Source organism: Fusarium flagelliforme, assembly GCF_020744385.1.
Source record: "Fusarium flagelliforme strain FIESC 12 MPI-CAGE-AA-0113 chromosome Unknown B0J16scaffold_6, whole genome shotgun sequence".
Classification (NCBI taxonomy): Eukaryota; Fungi; Ascomycota; class Sordariomycetes; order Hypocreales; family Nectriaceae; genus Fusarium; species Fusarium flagelliforme.
This window is the reverse complement of record NW_025763508.1, coordinates 230,923-250,635: the sequence shown is the minus strand read 5'-3', so window position 1 is coordinate 250,635 and position 19,713 is coordinate 230,923. Positions and strand designations below refer to the sequence as shown.

The 19,713-nt window shown below is 46.1% G+C and overlaps 9 protein-coding genes and 1 non-coding gene across 10 annotated transcripts; 6 read left to right on the top strand and 4 right to left on the bottom strand.

Annotated features, from left to right (window-relative positions):
• Window positions 1–1,341: 1,341 nt before the first annotated feature.
• On the top strand, window positions 1,342–2,439 carry B0J16DRAFT_364028 (uncharacterized protein; the record flags this gene model as incomplete). Its single annotated transcript, XM_046129911.1, has 2 exons — window positions 1,342–2,318; window positions 2,406–2,439. The coding sequence occupies exons 1-2, from the start codon at window positions 1,492–1,494 to the stop codon at window positions 2,437–2,439; spliced, it is 861 nt and encodes a 286-aa protein (XP_045979632.1). The 5' UTR covers window positions 1,342–1,491.
• Window positions 2,440–3,993: 1,554 nt separating this feature from the next.
• Window positions 3,994–4,632, top strand: B0J16DRAFT_322541 (uncharacterized protein; the record flags this gene model as incomplete). Its single annotated transcript, XM_046125716.1, has 1 exon — window positions 3,994–4,632. One exon carries the CDS (start codon window positions 3,994–3,996, stop codon window positions 4,630–4,632), a length of 639 nt encoding a protein of 212 aa, XP_045979631.1.
• Window positions 4,633–5,579: 947 nt separating this feature from the next.
• Window positions 5,580–7,002, top strand: B0J16DRAFT_374159 (uncharacterized protein; the record flags this gene model as incomplete). The annotated part of the gene is made up of 1 exon (XM_046130586.1): window positions 5,580–7,002. The coding sequence occupies one exon, from the start codon at window positions 5,580–5,582 to the stop codon at window positions 6,939–6,941; it is 1,362 nt and encodes a 453-aa protein (XP_045979630.1). The 3' UTR covers window positions 6,942–7,002.
• B0J16DRAFT_346224 (uncharacterized protein) lies at window positions 7,003–8,493 on the bottom strand. The gene is made up of 3 exons (XM_046128413.1): window positions 7,943–8,493; window positions 7,607–7,896; window positions 7,003–7,559 (listed from the first exon to the last, which is right to left on the bottom strand). The coding sequence occupies exons 1-3, from the start codon at window positions 8,093–8,095 to the stop codon at window positions 7,055–7,057; spliced, it is 948 nt and encodes a 315-aa protein (XP_045979629.1). The 5' UTR covers window positions 8,096–8,493; the 3' UTR covers window positions 7,003–7,054.
• Window positions 8,494–8,507: 14 nt separating this feature from the next.
• Window positions 8,508–9,919, bottom strand: B0J16DRAFT_346222 (thioesterase-like superfamily-domain-containing protein). Its single transcript, XM_046128412.1, has 4 exons — window positions 9,339–9,919; window positions 9,277–9,285; window positions 9,010–9,180; window positions 8,508–8,956 (listed from the first exon to the last, which is right to left on the bottom strand). The coding sequence occupies exons 1-4, from the start codon at window positions 9,765–9,767 to the stop codon at window positions 8,651–8,653; spliced, it is 915 nt and encodes a 304-aa protein (XP_045979628.1). The 5' UTR covers window positions 9,768–9,919; the 3' UTR covers window positions 8,508–8,650.
• Window positions 9,920–11,738: 1,819 nt separating this feature from the next.
• On the top strand, window positions 11,739–13,814 carry B0J16DRAFT_166340 (uncharacterized protein). Its single transcript, XM_046122317.1, has 3 exons — window positions 11,739–12,140; window positions 12,200–12,808; window positions 12,857–13,814. The coding sequence occupies exons 1-3, from the start codon at window positions 11,903–11,905 to the stop codon at window positions 13,471–13,473; spliced, it is 1,464 nt and encodes a 487-aa protein (XP_045979627.1). The 5' UTR covers window positions 11,739–11,902; the 3' UTR covers window positions 13,474–13,814.
• B0J16DRAFT_166341 (uncharacterized protein) lies at window positions 13,815–14,881 on the bottom strand. The gene has a single exon (XM_046122318.1). The coding sequence runs from the start codon at window positions 14,824–14,826 to the stop codon at window positions 14,155–14,157; it is 672 nt and encodes a 223-aa protein (XP_045979626.1). The 5' UTR covers window positions 14,827–14,881; the 3' UTR covers window positions 13,815–14,154.
• Window positions 14,882–15,185: 304 nt separating this feature from the next.
• On the top strand, window positions 15,186–15,899 carry B0J16DRAFT_166331 (uncharacterized protein). The gene has a single exon (XM_046122316.1). The coding sequence runs from the start codon at window positions 15,238–15,240 to the stop codon at window positions 15,817–15,819; it is 582 nt and encodes a 193-aa protein (XP_045979625.1). The 5' UTR covers window positions 15,186–15,237; the 3' UTR covers window positions 15,820–15,899.
• Window positions 15,900–15,989: 90 nt separating this feature from the next.
• Window positions 15,990–18,245, bottom strand: B0J16DRAFT_386867 (uncharacterized protein; the record flags this gene model as incomplete). The annotated part of the gene is made up of 1 exon (XM_046131604.1): window positions 15,990–18,245. The coding sequence occupies one exon, from the start codon at window positions 18,243–18,245 to the stop codon at window positions 15,990–15,992; it is 2,256 nt and encodes a 751-aa protein (XP_045979624.1).
• Window positions 18,246–19,626: 1,381 nt separating this feature from the next.
• B0J16DRAFT_t267 lies at window positions 19,627–19,700 on the top strand. Its single transcript has one exon. It is a non-coding gene; the product is annotated as a tRNA-Val (tRNA).
• The last annotated feature ends 13 nt before the right edge of the window (window positions 19,701–19,713 follow it).

Below are 19,713 nucleotides of genomic sequence, written 5' to 3'. Positions count from 1 at the left end.
CATCGTATCAAAGGGATGATGTAAGATGCAGATTGAGCCTAACTAGCTCTGTATTAGCCCCTAAACGGCTTGGCCTTACACACTGTGACAGACTGTTGTGATGGCTTTCAACGCCTCAACTGTGGAATGAGACATTTTATGCAGGAGGTTTCAGGACAGGACTAGGCAGCTTGTGTACTTTTACGTCAACCAGGCGTCAGGGGAATTGTTTTCTCAGCGCCCCTTTTGCATGTTGACTTCTTCCTCGCAATAGCGCCAATCATGATACATCATGATACCTCGTGCCAAGGACGTACACTCCGCATCTGACGGACACGCTGCAATGCAAAACGGCCATTTCTTAACTTTAACGAGGGCTCGGGACAAAATGTCGAGAAAGAATCTGACAAACCCGTTATGAATATAATCGTCGCCAGAACATCTGCGAATATTTATTAATTTTGTCCATTGATGTTGTGAGATTAGAACTAGTGTTTCAAACTGACAGCACGATACGGGTTTGACACTAGCCCGATACGATAAGATTTAAATTCACTTTCGCTTATATGCAGGCTGCCAGGAACAGAAAAAGCAATGTTAAGGTATGACTCTAACCTTAGATCACATGCTGTAGGCCGGTTGGCTCTTGTGCAAATGTGATAACAGTTTTTTTAACACAAGCCTGGTATAATGTGCTTGAACTCCCTGTAGCTTATATGCAGGTAGCCAGGAACAGAAAAAGTGAGTTTGACGTATGACTCTAGGCTTAAATCACATACTGTAAGCCGGTTGGCTCTTGTGCGAATGCGGTAACGGTTTATCCAACACAAGCCCGATATGACGAGATTTGAACTCCCTTTAGCTTATGCAGGTTGCCAGGAACAGAAAATGCAATGTTAACCATTCCAATATTGTATATAACTCATATTTACACTTAGGGATACCCATGCAGGGTCTAGGGTTACAGGGTTTAGTGTTACTGGTAGCATTTTAGGCAAAAAAGGCTCAGAATATTGATAAATGACTGTAGACGTAACATCCATCGTGTAGATCAGCCACAGTACGCCAGTTTTATCATGATTTTCAGCCTTAAGCGGTACGAAGAAGGCACTAATGCAACCCAGCCAGAGATCTGTCAACCCCTCAGAAAGAGGCTTGCTGAAAGTTACCCAAGAGATGGGTTTCGTTCTGAGGTAAAGGAGGGAGAGTTTCCCAGGCTTTCCACACATGTCTGTACAAGATGTTATAGATACTCTCTTATTGTAAGCTAAGGAACATGTCCAATTATTTAAACAGAATGTTTTCCCTGTCTAAACAACGAGCTTTCAGCTAAGGTTTCTACTAAAATTGAGCACTAATTAACTCTGTTCCCAGCTTATTGCTTCTTTCAGATCCGTCCATTCATCTGTGGCTGAAACTACTCCGCTCTTTCTTTTCAAAAGCAACGAAATCAAACCCTATCACCACCATACGTACCCAAGCGACCAGCTAATAACCCCACACCACAATATCATGACATTCGCAGGAGTCCCACTACATACCGATCCTTTTTACATGCACTCCTGCTTTGGAAATGATGAATCCATCGCGGAGCAGTCTTACAACTACCCTATATGGCAGACTACACAGTATTACATCCATCCATCGTCTTGGGCTTCTCTGTCTTCAACATCTCTTACTACAGAATCAACAAGTACTCAAGATTCATATTACTCAACAATACCTTTTGAATTTCCGAACCTTACTGGAATTCCTGAGACTGCCGCAAGTAGTACGGTCTTAAGTTCTATACAACAACCGCCTGAATCATACACAATCCAGCAGTATTCCGAACCTGACTGTCCTGCACAAGAAGTATCTACGGCTTATAACATCACACCAACCTATGTTGGAAACCAGGAGAACCACGTAAACCCAGCCTACCCGACAGTGTCAGATCTAAATCGTGCTCCCTCGACCCCGGAACCAGCTAGAGGCATATTACACGAAAGAAAGCCCAGAGGCAGGCGGCCGATCTCTGATAAAAGAGGCTCACAAAAAGCGAGTGCAAAAGTAGACAAAAGTAAGAATGGGAGGGCTTCGAATAGGCTAGAGCGAAATCGATCTGCTGCCGCCAGGTATCGTGGTCGCTCACAGCATCAAACAGACGCCCTAGCATTATATGTGGAATCCTTAGAAGACCAGCATCGACAACTGTCCTCTCAGTATAATGACCTTGTTGAGCAAGTTTTCCAACTCAAATCCGAGATTCTGAGTCATGTCGACTGCAGCTGCGTCCTCATTCATCAATACGTCAAAAACGAAGCGCAAAAGGCGGTAGATTCGCAGGTATTAGGAGGGTCAGTGGAGCTGTCAGGTCCAGCATATGGTTATCATCATAACTTAGAGACTGTTTGTTTTCAGTGATAAATGGCATAACCCTATAGGTACTTTAATAAGGAAAACAGGACTTTCTTATAGGTTTGTAAAAGAAGTGTATTAAATTTATTTATTAGACTAACAAAGAAAAAATATATACTTATTCTACTTGAAGTTATTATCTCTCATGAAGCTACTTTAAGCTGACGAGGTCCCCTGATCCACCTCTACAATTGCCGATGTATCAACTTGCTCCCCGCATTCTGACCTTATAGCCAGATAATTTCAGATGCTATAAAACATGCAAAGGAAACATGTTATTTTCTCATATTATGTAAGATAATAAGAACAATTATTAAAGTTTATTTATTAAATAACTACTTTTTTGCAAGCTATAAATAATACCAAGAAGCATCAAGACTTGTTAACACAGCACCATAGATAACCAGATTCAGATGCCTCCCACGTAATATCACCGTCATAAAGATACCAGCAAGGATCTTGTTAAGTCCTTATGCAGGGTCCAGACCCAGGAGCAGAAAAGAGAACCAATTAATGAAGCTAACCCGTATAGAGACCCTGGTATAACACTCAGCCCCGCGTTTCCACACCATCAGCTTTTGACAGGCAAGATCCCTCGTTGGTCTCAATGAAACTCGGAACAATGACCAGATCCGGACACCAGTGCATCAAAAAGCAAGACACCATCTTGAACCCCGTTCAAGGGGAGGAGAGACAACAACGCTTCGCCATTTCAGTCTCGCAAGTGAGTTCGTTCCAGACGCGCTCGATCATTTGGCAGTTAATGCATGTGGTAAAGTAGTGACTGAGAGTTGTTCGCACTTGTGGCGGCTAGTCAGAGCTTAAGCTCATATCTGTGATTACCTTGGTCAGATATGGCTACCGTGTTGTTGTGTAGATGGATAGTTTGAGAGAAGATTGTTGATCAAATGGGGGATGGAAGTATTATATACATTCCGAGTACACACTATCCTGCCGGTTGGAAAGTCACTGAAGTTGCATTTCATTCGCCTGTTGATTCATTGGTCGCCCGGTTTACTTGACAGCAAGTCATAGAAGGTTCGACATTGTTGGGAGCTTGGGAATGTCACAGTGCTGTCAGGTTTCTGCACATCAACCGACTTGTGTTTGTCTGTTAGAATTGAGGCCCAATGAAGCCCAAAAGGAACAGATGGGCTTGTACGCCGTCCAGAGTAAACGATCCAATTCAATCGTGAAGTAATGTAGCTGTCTAGCAAGTAGCCTGAGATAGTCTGAAAAGCCGAGGTGGCTCTAATCACCTTGTCCAGAGTGTCATCGTTTAGGAATCTTTCATCATTTAGCAAATGGCAGCGCTGGCTGCATTGAGAATAAAGGTTTCCTCAGCGAGAGTACACTTTTGAAGGCTCATAACTCTAATGTTTGCACGAATCGTTCCTCTTTCCTGCTCTCATATAAGGTTTGTATGAAGGGAGGGATACCGATGCCTCCACTAATCTTATTCGTCAGTGGGCCGGTAACTTTCAGTATTAAACATATCCCGAATAAACTCAACTCTATGCTTCAAGATGTCCCAATTATAAATAAAACATGGGTGCCCCCTTCCTTCTCTTAACCTTTTTATTTCCCCCTCTCCATATCCATTCATGCGACGAAATGGCACTCGAATCTTTACCACCGGAGTTGCTAACCATCATCTTACAAAACAGCGACTCCCTTCCCGACCTCCACAACCTAATTTCAGCATCACCAGCCTGTCTGCGTGTCTTCAATTCAGCGTCAAAGCTTGTTCTACCTGTCGTCATCCGAAATACCATATCAACGCACTTCTTGGAAGACATTCATGACGCTATGGAAGCGCCCGAACCCGGGGATAAATGGCCCCGGTCAATTGGGCCAGACGCCTATATCCAAAACTATATCAAACGTTATGCCTATATGCTGCGCTGCTACGGCGACACACCATGGCAGATTGCGCGCTATCAACTTTACAAGCGCCTCTCCTATCTGATCACAAAATACCTGGCTCGTTTGAAGGGACTCGGTCTTGATACCACCATGTTTACCTCTTCGCCGCACAAACGCACTACCCTCCAAAACGTATTTTCAATTGATGATACTCATGAGGAAGGTCTGCATAAGGCGTTACTTCGATATGCACGAAAGACTGGACCACCTATTTATCATGACAGGAGGAATTACAGTCTGTTTCTGTATAGTCTTAGCCCTTTTGATGTTGAGAATATGGTTTGTTTGGAGTTATACGCCGCCTGCCGCAAACAAGGTTCCATTTGAGCATTAGGCCGGGAGGTTCAGTGAACGAACACTCGTAGATAGGTTCAAGGGAGTCACAATCCCATTGAGTGGGGGAAATGGACCTAGAGAGTCAGTTCACATATATGGGAAGACTGTGTTGCGAGGACCAGAGATTGACTCTGCAGCTATTTGGCAGCAATAGCTTTAAATACAGTTCTAAATATACTACACTACTTCACGTGACACTTCTTTTACCGCTCTGCTCTTGACAGCCAACTTCTAAGTGAACGTTAGTCTGAAGGTTACTAGAAGAAGAGCCGACCTTAGCTGGCATAAAGTGATTCATCGACATCATGTCTTACAAAAGCATTATATTAACAACAAGGTACAAATCAACAATAACAAGAGCTAAGCTAAATAGGCAAACTATGCTGCCAATGCGCACACATAAAGTGACCAGCACGATGGATACCAGACAGAAAGCTCAAGAAACTCAATACAGCAAGCGCGGGCACAAAATAACAATCCAACTTGCTTAATACAGTGGCCCAATACTCAGCTCCTTCTTCCGGTATTGTAATAGCTTCCATAACCCTCACTTGCTGTGGGAATCCTTGACCGAGAGGATTGAGAAGGAACAGGACGGGGATCAACGGGAGTCCGTCGAGGAAGCCCAGGTGTAACTGAAGACGAGGAGCCATAACCGTCATAAGAGGCCTGTATGACGGGACGAGACTGAGGAGGACTAGAATTCTGATAATTCGTGTCGTATGCTTCGCGGTAGAACTCCGACTCTTTCATAGAGTCGTTAGTAGTGAGGCTGGTTAGCCGCCGGGTTACATTGTCCCGCATTTGCTGCCATCACGTGAATCTTTACGACACCAACCTCAGCGCTTATTCTTGTAGCCTATTCCACATCACTCAATTTAATTTCACTTCACAGGAACATTTCACCCTCGCACTTTCCCTTCTACTATCAGGTAACAATGATTGTAGAGTCTCTGGCACCAGAACTACTATCGCTCATTCTACAAAGTATAGAATCTCCTCGCAGCCTACACAACCTGATTTCAGCTTCACCAGTCTGCTTGCGGGTCTTCAACCAAACATCACGACTCATTCTATCAGCTGTCATTCAGAACACTCTACCTATCATCAACAAACGACATTTGCTTGCTCTTTATCAAGCCCCTTCACCTGCGACCAGAACTGGAGTTTCATCATTCCTGGACAAGTACTTTGATGAATCCTCTTCATTTGACTTTCCCACCGGTAGAGCAGAGCTCGTTGAGCTTTACAAAATCTACAATCGTCTATCGTTTCTCATTAATGAATACTTGAAGCGTGTGGACGATCTTGGGCTCGACGACACTATTCTCACACCAAGTCGCTATGAGGTCACTAGACTTCAACGAGCGTTTCTGAGATATGGTCTTTACTCGCGCGTTTTCCCTGCTGATGATACGCGACCATGGGAGGACCCGTCACCGAACCACAATTTCTCTGCCGGCGAACAGTTTGACCTATTTATCAATCATCTCTATCCTTGGGAGTGTGAGGAAATGGTTTGCGTGGAGCAATACTTTTCTATTCTTATAGGCGACTTTGTCGACGAAATTGAGGACCAGCTGGCCGAAGTCGTCAAGAGTGTTCTTGTACCCAAAACGTCAAAGTTGTCTGAAGAGTCAAAAGATGATTCAAGAGATACCAGTGTCAAAGAAGACCTCCGGCATTTTAGGAATCTCGACCTTACACGCCTTTCCATGTTCTCTTCCGACAACAGATCTGAAATCCACCATAATATCAGCTACTTAGCCTCTTTGGGTCTGGACTTTGTCTACGACTTGATACGGGCTGACCAGGAAGAACGCTCAAGGCTCATTCGGTCCAACTCTCCCAATTTCCGCGACTTCCTGCAAGAAGCTTTGAATCACTCACCAGATGCAAGCGAGGAGAGAGAGGAGGACATGGCAAGCTGGGAAGATGACCCGTTCTCCATCTGGGAAGACGAACCGTCCTGCAATAATCTGGGCTGGACACAGTTCGGCTTACCGAATCGCCACAGGGAATACTTGGGCATCGATACTTGGGGGTACTTGATGTCACCCTTGCAAGAACTAGGTTATATCTTCTGGGATTCGAGCAGGTTTCGCTCTGGTCTTGTGGACGAGAAGCTACGTAAAGCAGGGGCTATGTCGTCGGAGGAGAGAAAGACGCGATTTAGTCGCCGGGGCAAAGAAACTTTCGAGGAATTGTTCAAAGGATACATGATCCCGGGAAGTGAACTGACTCGGCTTGAGAGCCAGTTTGGATACATCAGACGGCCTATTCCAGACGAGTCAGGATAGAAAAAAGGTAGTCGGCAATTTTTCAAGAATCCAAAAGCGATCAATCGATGATCAGTTTCAAACCTGCTTTGATCCCCCGAGTGTTTTGATCAAAATATGTTTCAATTGTGGTATTAATATGGTCTACCCCCTAGGCCTGTCTCTGACGCCCTCACCGCTCTCCGTGGACTCGAAATTGAATCCCCATCCGCCCTCTCCAAATGTTCCACCGTCACCAGAGCCGAGCTCTCAACAGGACAGATAACGTTGAAGTCAACCAGACTCGATCTGTGCTGGATACCCGTCTGACTCCCAGGCCTGCTAAACGGCAATGGATAATTCTGCTCCATCTTATACCGACTCAGTTTATCAAGGGCGGTCTTGAAGTCGTCGAGAACAATGGTATCTGTGAAGCATTTGAAGATGAAAGAGAATTTCCAGAATGGATTAATGTATCCGATTGGAAGGACTGGTGTAACGGCAAGAAGGTCGATGATTATGAAAATGATGCTGATGGTCATGCTTAGGAGAAGGAGGCCGAAGCGAGGGGAGATGCGGATGAGTTCGATGTATCTAAACTCGTAGCGATATTTGATGTTCCAAAATAGGTTGAGAGCTGTAAATATCCACCACGGGTCGCTACCACTGTTAGGTTTCTTTCCATCAGTTGATCCTGAGGCACAAACCGGCATAGAGCTTCCAGAGGTCTGGTAGTAGAAAAGAGACGAGAGTAAGGTGGGTTGAAATAAGTGAAGTTGGCGTAAATCTCGAGTACCCAGTACGGCTGGACCAATATTATCGTGCCGATGTAGATGGCATTATATCGTTTTGTAAGGAAAGGCTTGTTCTTGATCCACGAAATGACGTTATGCAGATTCCAAGAAATTATAAGAAATATGACTGTTGAAGAGAGGTACCAGCCCCAGACGGGAGGTTTAAAGAACGTAAAAAAGCCATTCGGCATAGCTAAGAGCAACTGGTTCCAGTCAGTAAGGTGAAACCTCTCAGGTTGACGTACTCACCTCAATTAAAATAAGCTTATGCAGCAAAACGCCACGCCGCATATTAATAAGAGTAATACCAATCATAATAATCAGCGCACCAATCATACATCCCTGAGACCAAGCCTCCAGGGCGATTTTCTCTGGGCTTGTCGGCGCACCATGGTTAGCCATTTTGCAGGCCCAGATCCGACAGAAGTCTGGGGAAGGGAAACGGGTTGTTAAATAATGGCTGAGCGTTGTGGCTACCCCGCCTCTAATGAGCCGCTAGACCTAGGTGTGGGAGGTCATTTGGGAATTTCTGTTGGTGTAGGTTCGAGCTAAATTGTTAGGGTGGCGCTCTGGACAGAAATCTTGATTGATTTGGAGGGAGAAATAATGTGGGAGGTTAGTTGCGTTTTTCTTTTCTGGAGATAGCCGTTTTAGCCACTCCGATGATCTCACTTTCGGGCTACCGGAAATAAGTAGAAGCTAACTAGAATAAGGAGCAGGAGAACTCCATTGGCCAGTAACAATGAGACTAAAGATTGCAAATAGAAGGCGCATTTGTTCGATGAGCAGGAGGAGAACAGTAGGCTTTAGGGTATGATAAACAAGATTTATTGAAGACTGTCTATTTTGCTAGGTTTTATATCCAACAGTCTATCGATTCTCCACTCCTCGGTCGAAGGGGTCTGTGAGATTATTCATCAAAAGCACAGGGACTGTACGACATACTCTGTCTCAGACCTATTGATACTTTGCTTTGAGTTCCTCAGCAGCCTTAAGCAACTTATTTGCCTCCTCACTGTAAGTCTTCTGCCTGTCCTGTTGCAACTTAAAAGTCTGCTGAAACTTCTCTACCATAAACGGCTTCAGCACTGACTTTTTTGCAACAGTATAGTCATAAATGGCAGTATCCTCGATACACTTCGCTGCAAGACGTTTGTACTTCTCTGACAGAATCCATGCCTCTTTCTTGAGGGATGTTGATTTGTGTGTCGGTGCTTCGAGAAGTTTATAGACGATGGTAATGCGGTCTGGATATTCCAGGGGCTGTAGGGTGGATTAGTTTACGGGAGTATGTGAGGGAAGTTGGGTAGATGTACGAATTTGTATTCAGTCTTGATGCTCTTGAGAATGAGACCAAGATTCTTGGGCGTAACTAGGTCTAGCCACTGCTGCTTCTCTTCGCCTGTTGCGTGTTCGGCGTGGTTGTGGGTGAACTGTACTCGGCCTGTCTCGGCATATTTGTTGTACATGACGTTATTCACATGTCCTATCAATGTTAGAAAGATCGGTGATAATAACAAGAGTGTACATACCCTGGGAAATTTAGTGAAGCTGTAACCAGATTATTTTAAGAGAATACTTACCATGCTATCCTATTACAGTCACCCCGTCAGAATTGGAACTTATCTTCTCGGGTCCAACTTACCATGTCACCCCAAAGCAAAGGATGGTTATCAATTCCTCTCCAATTCTTCTCCGTAAGAAACCCCTGTTGTCCAGCTAAAAGCTCTAACCAATTCTTCTCCGAATAGTCATACAACTTCTTAGCCTCCTGTACACATTCTTTCGGATATTTCTCTGCCGTCAGCTCCGTCAATTGGGCCCGGACATCCGTGAACCATCGCGACGGAAGGGACGGCGATTGTGTTGAGTATTGTCTTGTGGCAAGAACAATTGGTCGATGAATTGGACGCGTCCGGAAAAGAGACATTGTTGTGATGCGGGTGTTGTTGGTTGATTGAGTGAGAAGACAAATTGGGATGGTTTTGGAGAAAAACTCCGAGGATCGGCCTCGGTTGTCGGGAGAGTTCTCCACGGTTAGGAGCGGAACTTCCGGCCAATCCGGAGCTACCATTGTCGATTAGTCAACTGACATCATTGTGCCGTACTTTATTCATCGCTTTGTGTACATGTCTTCTAACTGATGCTACATTCAATTCCCAGATCATGCTTCAATTGCACAGGATAGAACGAAGGGATTCAGACACTATCTAGGTTTGGAGATCGATGAAGACAGAACTTTTTCTCTTAAAAAGAAGAACAAATTCTAGATTACTGATTGGGAATCAAAAGAAAGTGCTTGTATTCTGATATTGGTGGAAAGTAACACTACTTGATTCATACCAGTTACCTACTCTACCACTCCACGAGCCATAACATCTAACTCATCCAGTTACCGAATCCCTTGATAGGCTGGGATCTGTCAGAGTGGTTGAGATGTCCAACAATCTTGACGCCGTTGGCAATCTCTAGGGTCAAGGCTGTCCCCTCAACCTTTCCATTAACAGGGTGCGATGAAGTCAGTTGACCCGGGCTGTCGAACTCCAGAGTCACAGGGGCCTCATTTACGCCTAAGAGAGGTTGCTCCAGTTTGACTATCAATGGGTTTGCCCCCTCGAACGAAAACTCGAGCATTTCGGGTTGAACCACTTGAAGAACGCCTTGCATGGATGGCATCTGTTACGGGGTTAGTCAATGTTGAGAATTTGACTTCAGCAAGCTTACCTTGGCTTTGTGTCTCAGACTATTGAATAGGTGTGGGAGTACTTAGAAAGTGAGAAGATGAAGTGAGATGTGATAGAGAATGATGAGGTGAAGAGCAAGAATCGAGGACAAGGACGCGGGTTATATATTTATCCAAGCCAGCCAGTCCATCACTTCCATTATTTCGTTAACAAGCATTCCCCGCTTACGGACCGGTCACAACGGAAGCATGATAGCCACAAAGTTCAATAAATCGATGGAGTGTATGCGTGATTCAGCTTTCAGCTGTCATTGCGCCGCATCGCAATAGGGTAAGATCGTCAGTTAGAGGCCCGTGATTTGACAGAGCTGCATGAATGGCAGCGGTGTCAAGCAGTTTTAGTCGTTCTTGCTGACGGAGCCATGTGCCAAGGAGGCTTGATAGGGTAGAATGGGTCTGTGCGAAACTGCGCTTTGATGCATGGGGGTTCCACGTCAGTTATCGTACGACTTTGGAAGCATCCAATCAGAACACGGAGACGAATCAACCTAATTATTAGTCATCAGCTATTACAAAAAAAAAAAAAGAAAAAGGAAAAGAGATGTCTTACACCATGGCATACTGGGAGCCATGGCCTCTGGTCAAAAGATGCCATACACCAAGATCACAGGCATTTAGTCTAACCTATACCCGCTTCTACAGCTATGCGGTCAAAGCGGACGTTCCAGACCGTCTGCCGCTGGCAACAAACTTACATCCTGCATGATGAAGTCAGACTGTTAACAACCCAGATAATCGAACATAAATTGGTTAGCGTTTAGTATACGCGTCTTGCATGTGAAATTACCTGTGACCTATTCTTACAGGTGCTTTCATTTCTGCTGTAAGAATTTAGTGTATGTTTTGCCAGCAAGACGAAGCAATATTCATCCTCGTTTTGGCAGTGATCTCCATGCAAAGGCCACTCCGCTCAGCTGAAAGAAAGTGTCAATTTGTGGAGTACGCCTTTGCAGCTACCTTCAGAGGTGTTACCGCAAGACATAAATAGCTTAGCTAAAGAGAGGTCGGGATCTCTTTACCAATAGCTCAAACCTATCTTGCTCTTTCCGTTTGGAAACGAAGTTGCGCCCGCAATTAAGAGCAGAGACTGTATTTGTTAGATCCCTCTTGATTGAAATACTATCATCTACAGTCTGAAACACGAAAGGCTGGTCATTATCGTATTTATTCAAGGGAGACTACATACCACAAGCTATTGTCTAGTTTTGTGGAGCGTCCAGGTGATAGGCTGAATGGCGACTCTCCCTTCAGAAACATTTCTCCCACTGTCGACCAACAGAGACATTTTATAAGTCTAGACTGTCTAGCCTGAGAATAAATGCCAGTGATGGAGCCGCATTTCCAGAATGAGACATTCATTCCAACCGCATCAGTGACTAAAAACAAAGGCGTATCCCACGAGAGATCGCTCGAGGTTCCAACTTTCACACTTTCTCTAACAATCTTCTGCCAGACGAACCGAGATCATGAAGAGCCAAATCCCGGGAATCAGTCTCCTTGGAGCAGTCGGCGCCGTTTCGGCTGGTCATTATGCCGCGGTGGATATAGACACGTGGTGCCTCACGTACATATCTACCTATCTAGTGCCGGTTTCTGTCCCAGGTGATTCGCTGCTACCAACGACACGGAATTCTGACGCGCCAACGACGGGAGGGTCGTTGAAACCCACGTTTGGAAGAGACACTTCAACCCAGACCACTACGGGTACGACCTTCCCATTTGTACAGCTGGCTTGCGATTTTAACTGATTGGCTGTGTAACAGATACTGATATTCAGGACGCTTCGACTTCCGTTACCTCCCTCATTGTCCCGGAGTCATTGCAGACTACTATTCTGTCCTCAATTGGCTCTGGATCTTCCGCTGTAACTCTTGACACGACCATCTCAACACTTACCGATGAACCTACTATCTCTTTAGATCCTACGACGAGCACCGATATTGTCTCCACCTCAACAAGTGGTATCGGTATTGACGAACCAGCTGGACGAATAGTCATCTTCCAAATCGTCGTCCCCGACAATGAAAAGCGCGGTCTAAATAAGAGAGCTACCAATGGTTTTGTCGGTAACGATAACCCTGGCGTGTGTACATTTGCTACAACCTTCAACCTTGCCGAGGGTCAATTGTTCGATGGTGGCGTACCCATATTCTACTCAGGCGAGGACTTTAAGGAATTGTCTGGACAGGGTAATCCTTCCTCAGACGCTATCACGACAACTTTCGAGGAGTCTAGCCAGCGGCTTGTGTTTAGGAATTCCGGTTTACCCAATGGCGAGGCAAGCTTCTGCCAAAACTCTAATGGTCTCATTTACATAGTCTTTACTACCGGACCCTCTAGTTGTGTACCGGTTAACCTGGCTGTCTACGGCGGTGAGTAGAGCTATCTATAATCCCCACCAGGTGCTAACTCGAGTCCAGTCGAACAATGCCAGAATGATCGGCTTGTTGGTGTTGATGAGTTGACTTCGACTACTGGGATTACCAACTCTGAGACGGCTAGCCCAGAGACCACCAGCTCTGCGACCAGTAATGAGGGTGTTGTTAATTCTCAAAGTAGCAAGACAACAGAAGTAACAGCTTCAACAGAAACCAGCTCTCAGAGCCTTGGTAAATCTACTACCACGGCTCAAGCAGAGTCAGTCGGGTCATCGTCGGATACAGCTAGTCCTGAAAAACCTACCACTGTCTCGTCAGGGGCGGTTGATTCATCTACTTCACTCAGCTCAATTGTTACCACACAACCAGTCCTAGAGACTTCTTCTACTGAGGTGTCTGCTTTGCCAGAAACACTGGATGAAACAAGCACCGAAGGGGGTTCACTTAGCTCAGTTACCACTACTGGATCAAATGGGGAGACTTCGGCTACTTCGTCGGATACACCTGATGATACAAGCACGGAGGGAGAGTTGCTCAGCTCAAGTACCACAGCCGAGCAAAGATCAGAGACCTCTGCCACGGAAGTTAGTACGAGCTCTGAAGAGTCATCCAGTATTGAGTCAACCGAATCCGCTGCACTCACAAAGCACGTCAAATGAGCCCGAAGGCTCAACCACTGGATCCTCTTCTCCCCAAACATCCGATACAACATCGGAAGTCTTGGCCGATACTACCACTTCCGCTGCCCCTGAGACTACTGAGGCCGGTACTACGGCCAATGCGCCTGCTCCAGATGAGACTACCAGCAGTGAGATTGCGGACATTGAGGACACTACTACGGCCAACGTTGAGATTCCTACTACAAGCCAGGGTGACACGACAGCCCAAGATACTACTACTGCTGCCGTGGAAGCACCTACTACTGAACCTACCGAGGCTGGGACCACGGCAAATGCACCTGCGCCAGGTGAGACTACCAGCGTGGCGCCCTAGTAACGGGTGTTACGGGTACATCGAGACTTACACAAACGGCTGCATTTGTCGAGACGAGTCAAGTACAAGATACAGTGATCTGCTGCCTTGATAGATGAAAGGAGATTGCTTATTCTCCTTTTCTTTTTTCTGTCTCTTCTTTCTTTTCCCTTTTTCCTTTCTACTATCGTTTTAATGGACCCTTTAAAAACATTTCACAATGCTCCGTATATCTATAGGGATAATATTTAACATGTCAGAAACGTCAACAAACACTCATACTTCTCAACAAGAACCCCCCAAACCCCCTTTCAAGCCCCATCAGACTTCATGAATACATCAATACCAGAGGCTACACCTAATTCACCTCATTCAGGTCGTTCCCTCAATGTCGCGATATCCTTATCAGCATTCTGAACATTTTGATAAGCATCAGCAAATAACTCGCATAGCCTGTCAGACTTGGTAAAAGACACTCCGGTGCACGCGACGTCTTCGGCGCAAGCATCCGCACAGTCAGAGAAAGTATTTGTAAAAATGGTGTCGACCAAAGTGCTGAAAAACATCTCCCGGCCGCAGGTAATGTTGAATGTAGCTCCATTGCGTGCCTTGTATGGTTGGTTGAGATCAACGCAGGCACCTCTGGGCTCTGGGTCTTGTTCCTCTGGGACAGCACTGGTCGTTGTGGCGATGGAAGTTGTAGTCGCATCTGCAGTAGTTGTTTCGGTGGTGGTGGTTACAGCGATGGTAGATGTATCTGTGAAAGGCGTTTCGACCACGGTGGTCGAAGTAGTGGCGCTCTCAATTCCGGTAGTGGTAGCTGTTTCAGTGGCAGACGTAGTGACAGAGAAAGCTTCCGTTGATTGAGTCTCGGTGTCATATGCAGACAGCGCGGTGGCCGTTGAAACTGTTGCTGTAGTTTCAATACCAGTGGGAATGGTAGTCAAACCTGAGGATGACGGTCGGCATGGCCCAGCATTGACTCCTGTGAAGGCGAACAAGGCCACTGAGCCAGCGACGAGGTTAAAGCGAGGTATCATGGTTAATGAGACTGGTAGAGTAATCGATAAATAACGAAGAAAAACGATTTCAACAAGCATTTAAACTGTCTTGGCCCCTGATTTCTAATGTAATTGTCCTCAATAGCGCTTCTTCTGATCAAACTAAATCAGACTATTGAGTCGCTATTGATTCTTACAAAAAGCGCTTTAGCCAGAAATGGCATAGTCTGGGCTGGTAAATTCAAGCGTTTGGTTTAGCCTGACAGGAGAAGCTGCAGCTTCACTGGTACAGCGCAATCATCGATAATGGCTCAATAGTTAAAGATGTACTCTTGGCAAATCACAGTGAATACTAACATTTAGAGGTAAGCAAAATCATATATCTACTTAATTCTCACAGAAATACTATCCTGTCAATTTCTTCTTTGCCAACTATAGTCATTCGTTAAAATGGTTCATTCCACTATGCTCGCTGGCACTTTTGCCCTATTTGCGCTTGCGGGTGTCAACGCTGGGCCATGTCATCCTTCGCCATCCATCACGACCACTGCTGTATCTACATCTATTGCTGCCACGGAGACTCTTTCCCTCAGCGTTTCGGCCATAGAGAGTGCCACAACTACGAATGCTGCTGAGTCAGAAACCGAAACTGTTATCGTTGCCGAAATTGGAACAACTACAACCATCGCCGTCACTACGACTGAAACTGAAGCAACTGCCGCTGCTACAACTACCACTGCTGCTCAAGAGGAGCCAGAGCCCATGTGCGACGACCTCTTCAGCCCTTACACGGCCGCTGGGGTTTCCAGTTATCAACTACTTTGCGGCCAAATTGGTGTTGGGGCCCGTGTTGTGGGTGAAGCCGACTTCTCAGTAACCTCCTATCAGGAATGCTTGGATGCCTGCTCCCTAATCTCCAGCTGCTGGGGCGTCAACTATCATAATTCGCAGTTCACCTGCACCATGTGGTCTCAGGTTAATAGCTTCTATGATGACGTGGATTATTCTACCTCAAAGAGGATGTCGTTTTAGGGCCTATGATTCTTCTTGTATTAGCTAGTGGGTTGAAACCTGATTCCATTATCGTTACCTGTAATAAGAGCTTTCAAGTGGTTTCGTCATGGCTGCACAAAGTCACGATCTGAACAGAATATGTATCTGTGATAACCGAATAATATTGTTTCGCTTTCCTAGTCTAGCATCTATAAAAGGTCCCGTTGACGGTTGCCTCGTTGCAATTTAATCTCCAACCCTTGCGCTACGTCTTCCAGTCCATTCAAACCTGTGTTTTGTGTACCAACATGATCCTTGAGTAAAATTGGCAATATAGAGCTCTTCCAAATGTGCGCTTTCTTTTCCACGGTGTCTTTGATAACTATCGCCCCAAGCAATATTGTGCTTGAAACCAGCAGTACTCCAGGATAGATGAGCCATTGCCACACAAAATTGACGCATACCTTGGTCTCTAGTAGCTTTCCCTTTACCTCTGCATGTTTATCTTCATTTGACCTTTTTCCATCGAATCGGATCGCGGCTGTCAGTCGCTCTGCCAGAGCGTTAAACGTGTCGTTAATGGTCTGGACGGAGGCGTTGTTGTTGTGGTATAGTGCTGCCATGTGTGCAGGATATGATGGTATACCGTAATTTGGATGGCGAGCCTCGTCTCTTGAACGGCTGACCTTGCACTGTACTCCGCGGTCGCGCATCAAGAAACAATATGAGTTTAGAGCAAATCTAAATTCATTCCAGAAACCGATCCAGAGAGATTGCGGCATCTCGAAGAGGCATTTAGGTGGCGCCGTGGTGTTGAGTAATTTCGAGAGATTTGTTACAGCGTCGGGGTCGGGCTGTGAGTTCAGTGGTAGATTATCATCACTATTTGGTACTCCGCTAATAGAGCACGGCTCTTGAATGGCTGCAAGTGATGCGTTCCCTTTGTCCATCCACACGTTAAACATATCCCAACGTGTGCCGCGACCGTGCAGCTGTAGCGGAACCTCTCGCACCACAGTCTCAGTAAGTCGCGCATCTGTAACATTTGCAATGTAATACTTGAGACAAGGGTAAAGGGTGCATGTGGCGGCAACAGGGTTAAAGGAATGTCTGGAATCTTCCTGACGGGGGAGGCATGTTTTAACATCTTTCGATGTGCTTTCCCCTCGGCTGTCGCAGTCATGGGGACAAGAGACATTGTCTTCCATAGGGCGTTTGCAGCCACTCTGTGAAGCTGTGAGAATCGTAAAATTGGCAATCGACATCTGAGCGACATTGAGGAATTCTGGTGTGACGAGATCGAGGGCCCAAGTAAAGTCGTCCACCGTGGTTGTCGTCATCACTGGCCAATTCGTTGCGTTGTGAACAATCTTCGTTTGTACTCGGATTCCGTGCCCTTTCCAATTCGGCTTTCTTTTCATGGGTATCTCAAATATTGCATGTCTTGTCCCGTCGAATAACTCTGAGGTCGGCCCCTTAACAAGCTTGTAGACATCGATACAGCTATTGCAAACTCCCAGACTTGCATGAGAGTACTGTGTATGTTCGTCGTAGCTGAAATCATTTGGAAAACTGCAATTCCCCGAAGAGCACTTGAAAAGTGGCGCCAGGTGATAGTCCTTAACACCATTCACAATTGCGTCTTGGATGGTAACTTGCATCTTAAGGTTCATCCGCCTGGTGGACTTGCCTCCAGCCTTCCACGAGTCTCTCAAATCACTTTTGTTCACGGTGTTCGCGATCTTAATGAACGTAGTATCGCCGACATTTGATGCGTTTCTCCAGCACGGGTATGTCTGAATGGACTGTTGAGTAAAGGATCCAATGCCCAGAGATAGCACTGCAATGACGATTGCTGCAACAGCGAACGGCTCGTGTCGAATTATTGTGGGAAGGAGACGAAGAGATCCATAAACACCACGTGAAGCGGCGTTAAAGAGCTGGGCATGGTAAACGGGACGGAAGCAGGTTGTAAGCCACTCCCACTTTAGCTGGGATAGGATTTCAAACATGACGAATGCAATGGCTACACGGAGGATGGTTGCAAGGACGGATATGAGGGTGTTGAGTGTGATAAGAAGGTCCTCCCAGTCTGGTAGAACTTGCTCGTGATAACCCTTCAAGATGAGGCATATGCTCGTGAAGATGGCTCCTCCAAACAGGAGTACGAGAATTTCCAGGCTCCATTGCATATAGGCGGCAACCTCCTTTTGTGGTGCGGATGGTTCCCCTGAGTCGCAGATAGTTGATGCTTGTCGAATAACGAATGCTGAGTCCGTCCCTTTCCTATCGATAGGGTCATGCTGATCAAGCTGATCAGTGCTAGAATGCTCTGCAGAGGGCGACAGGGTGTCCGCGTCGGTCTCCAGTGTCGGTGGCAGCAAAGCCTGGGATTGCTGAGACGTCGAGAAGAGCGGAGTACGCAGTATTGGCTCCGGCTCTTGATGAACGTTAGAGGTTGACATGGAGAAGTAAGGGTATTACTCGGGAATGTTACAGATTTGTTATACCGTGACACTGAGTTGTCTTGGGCTGGGGAAAGTGGTTTCTTAAAACCGAACTCTAGAATCAGCATTAGATTGCATGGTATACGCGGTGTAACGTAGGCTCTGAACAACCTGCATTGCCAAGACTCATTATTGGAAATGCTAAACCAGTTGTTGGTTGCTGTAAGCGCATCCTGTTTTGTTGTGTAACGTATTTTATTTCTAGGAAGATGATATGATCTACTGGTTGCGCCCAAGATCCCAAGGTACCAGGAGTACGAGTGCTAGGCTGAGCCCTCAGCGTTAAGTCGGTGGCGGCTTACGACCTCGTTGACAATCCTTTTAAGGCCCCGGCTTATGCACTTCTTCCATCCATCGCGCTTCAGTTTTGGTCTTTATTTATATTCAGCCAACGAGCAGCGTGACTGTGCCGCGTTCTTCGCCGCACGGCCCCCTCACTATTGTACCCTGTTTTCAGCTTTCAAGCCATCTTACATGGATGTACACCAATCAAGGAAGCCTTTTAGTCAGTTGAGGCTCTTCTTGACCCATGAACTGACAGTTAGTCACGCGATCCTTTACCTTTCTGGGGGCCGTCAAGTTTAAGGCTGGGGAAGCGCCATGATCTGACTTGCTTCCTGGCGCTCAGAAGCCAATCAAGGGTTTTGGAAACTCATGGCTTACCGTTGACTACGCGACCTTTTGCCTACTCTGGAGAGCTGTCGAGATCAAGGTGCGGGGAAGCGCAATAATCCGCCTCATCCTTTCTATTTTTATGGCCAGTCTTGTACCTGTACAGGATGGGGAATTTGTGCGCATATAGCGGGATATTTTTATATTTGATGATACTTTATTATTGGGGGCAGACTTGCACTTCGGGTGTTGTAGAGACTTTTCAACGCTCAAATGCACTCTACAGAATATTTCAGGTCTCCCAATTGACGTTGTGCGATCAGAGGCTTAGATCCTCACTATCGATACACTTTAGCTTTTGTGATCTATACTTGCATGTGCCTCGTGTCTTGCGAGGACTAGTGAAGATCAAATAACCTACTAGGGCAATAGCCACTTACAGCAGGCCTCCTCGAGCCATAGGACACAGACATCTAACAGCGGGAGGTTGATGCGGCAATAAGGAAACAAGAATAAAAGCGGAGACGAATGGGACACCACTCCGTATGAAAGACCCAGATAAAAAATTGAGACGTTGGCCCTTAAGCCCAGCACATTTAAAATCGATTCTTCAATGTTAGCGCGGACGGTAGTCCTGCATCAAACTAGACGAGGCTTTAGTCAATCACTACCAAGAAGCACAGGTGTATCAGCTGATCAGACAATTGATCCGCAACAAAAGAAGCTCGGTACTGTGGTCTAGTTGGTCATGACATCTCGTTAACACCGAGATGGTCCCCGGTTCAAGCCCGGGCAGAACCTCACTTTTTGCCTA

Bases quoted from the DNA above. Each gene is read 5' to 3' on its own strand.
- B0J16DRAFT_346224 (XM_046128413.1), bottom strand. From the start codon at position 8,095: ATGGCTAACCATGGTGCGCCGACAAGCCCAGAGAAAATCGCCCTGGAG. The intron at 7,897-7,942 runs GTGAGTACGTCA...GACTGGAACCAG, and splicing joins ATAAGCTTATTTTAATTGAG to TTGCTCTTAGCTATGCCGAA. The intron at 7,560-7,606 runs GTTTGTGCCTCA...TAACAGTGGTAG, and splicing joins CCTCTGGAAGCTCTATGCCG to CGACCCGTGGTGGATATTTA.
- B0J16DRAFT_346222 (XM_046128412.1), bottom strand. From the start codon at position 9,767: ATGGTAGCTCCGGATTGGCCGGAAGTTCCGCTCCTAACCGTGGAGAAC. The intron at 8,957-9,009 runs GTACATCTACCC...TCCACCCTACAG, and splicing joins TCAAGACTGAATACAAATTC to CCCCTGGAATATCCAGACCG.
- B0J16DRAFT_166340 (XM_046122317.1), top strand. From the start codon at position 11,903: ATGAAGAGCCAAATCCCGGGAATCAGTCTCCTTGGAGCAGTCGGCGCC. The intron at 12,141-12,199 runs GTACGACCTTCC...GCTGTGTAACAG, and splicing joins TTCAACCCAGACCACTACGG to ATACTGATATTCAGGACGCT. The intron at 12,809-12,856 runs GTGAGTAGAGCT...ACTCGAGTCCAG, and splicing joins TAACCTGGCTGTCTACGGCG to TCGAACAATGCCAGAATGAT.
- B0J16DRAFT_166341 (XM_046122318.1), bottom strand. From the start codon at position 14,826: ATGATACCTCGCTTTAACCTCGTCGCTGGCTCAGTGGCCTTGTTCGCC.
- B0J16DRAFT_166331 (XM_046122316.1), top strand. From the start codon at position 15,238: ATGGTTCATTCCACTATGCTCGCTGGCACTTTTGCCCTATTTGCGCTT.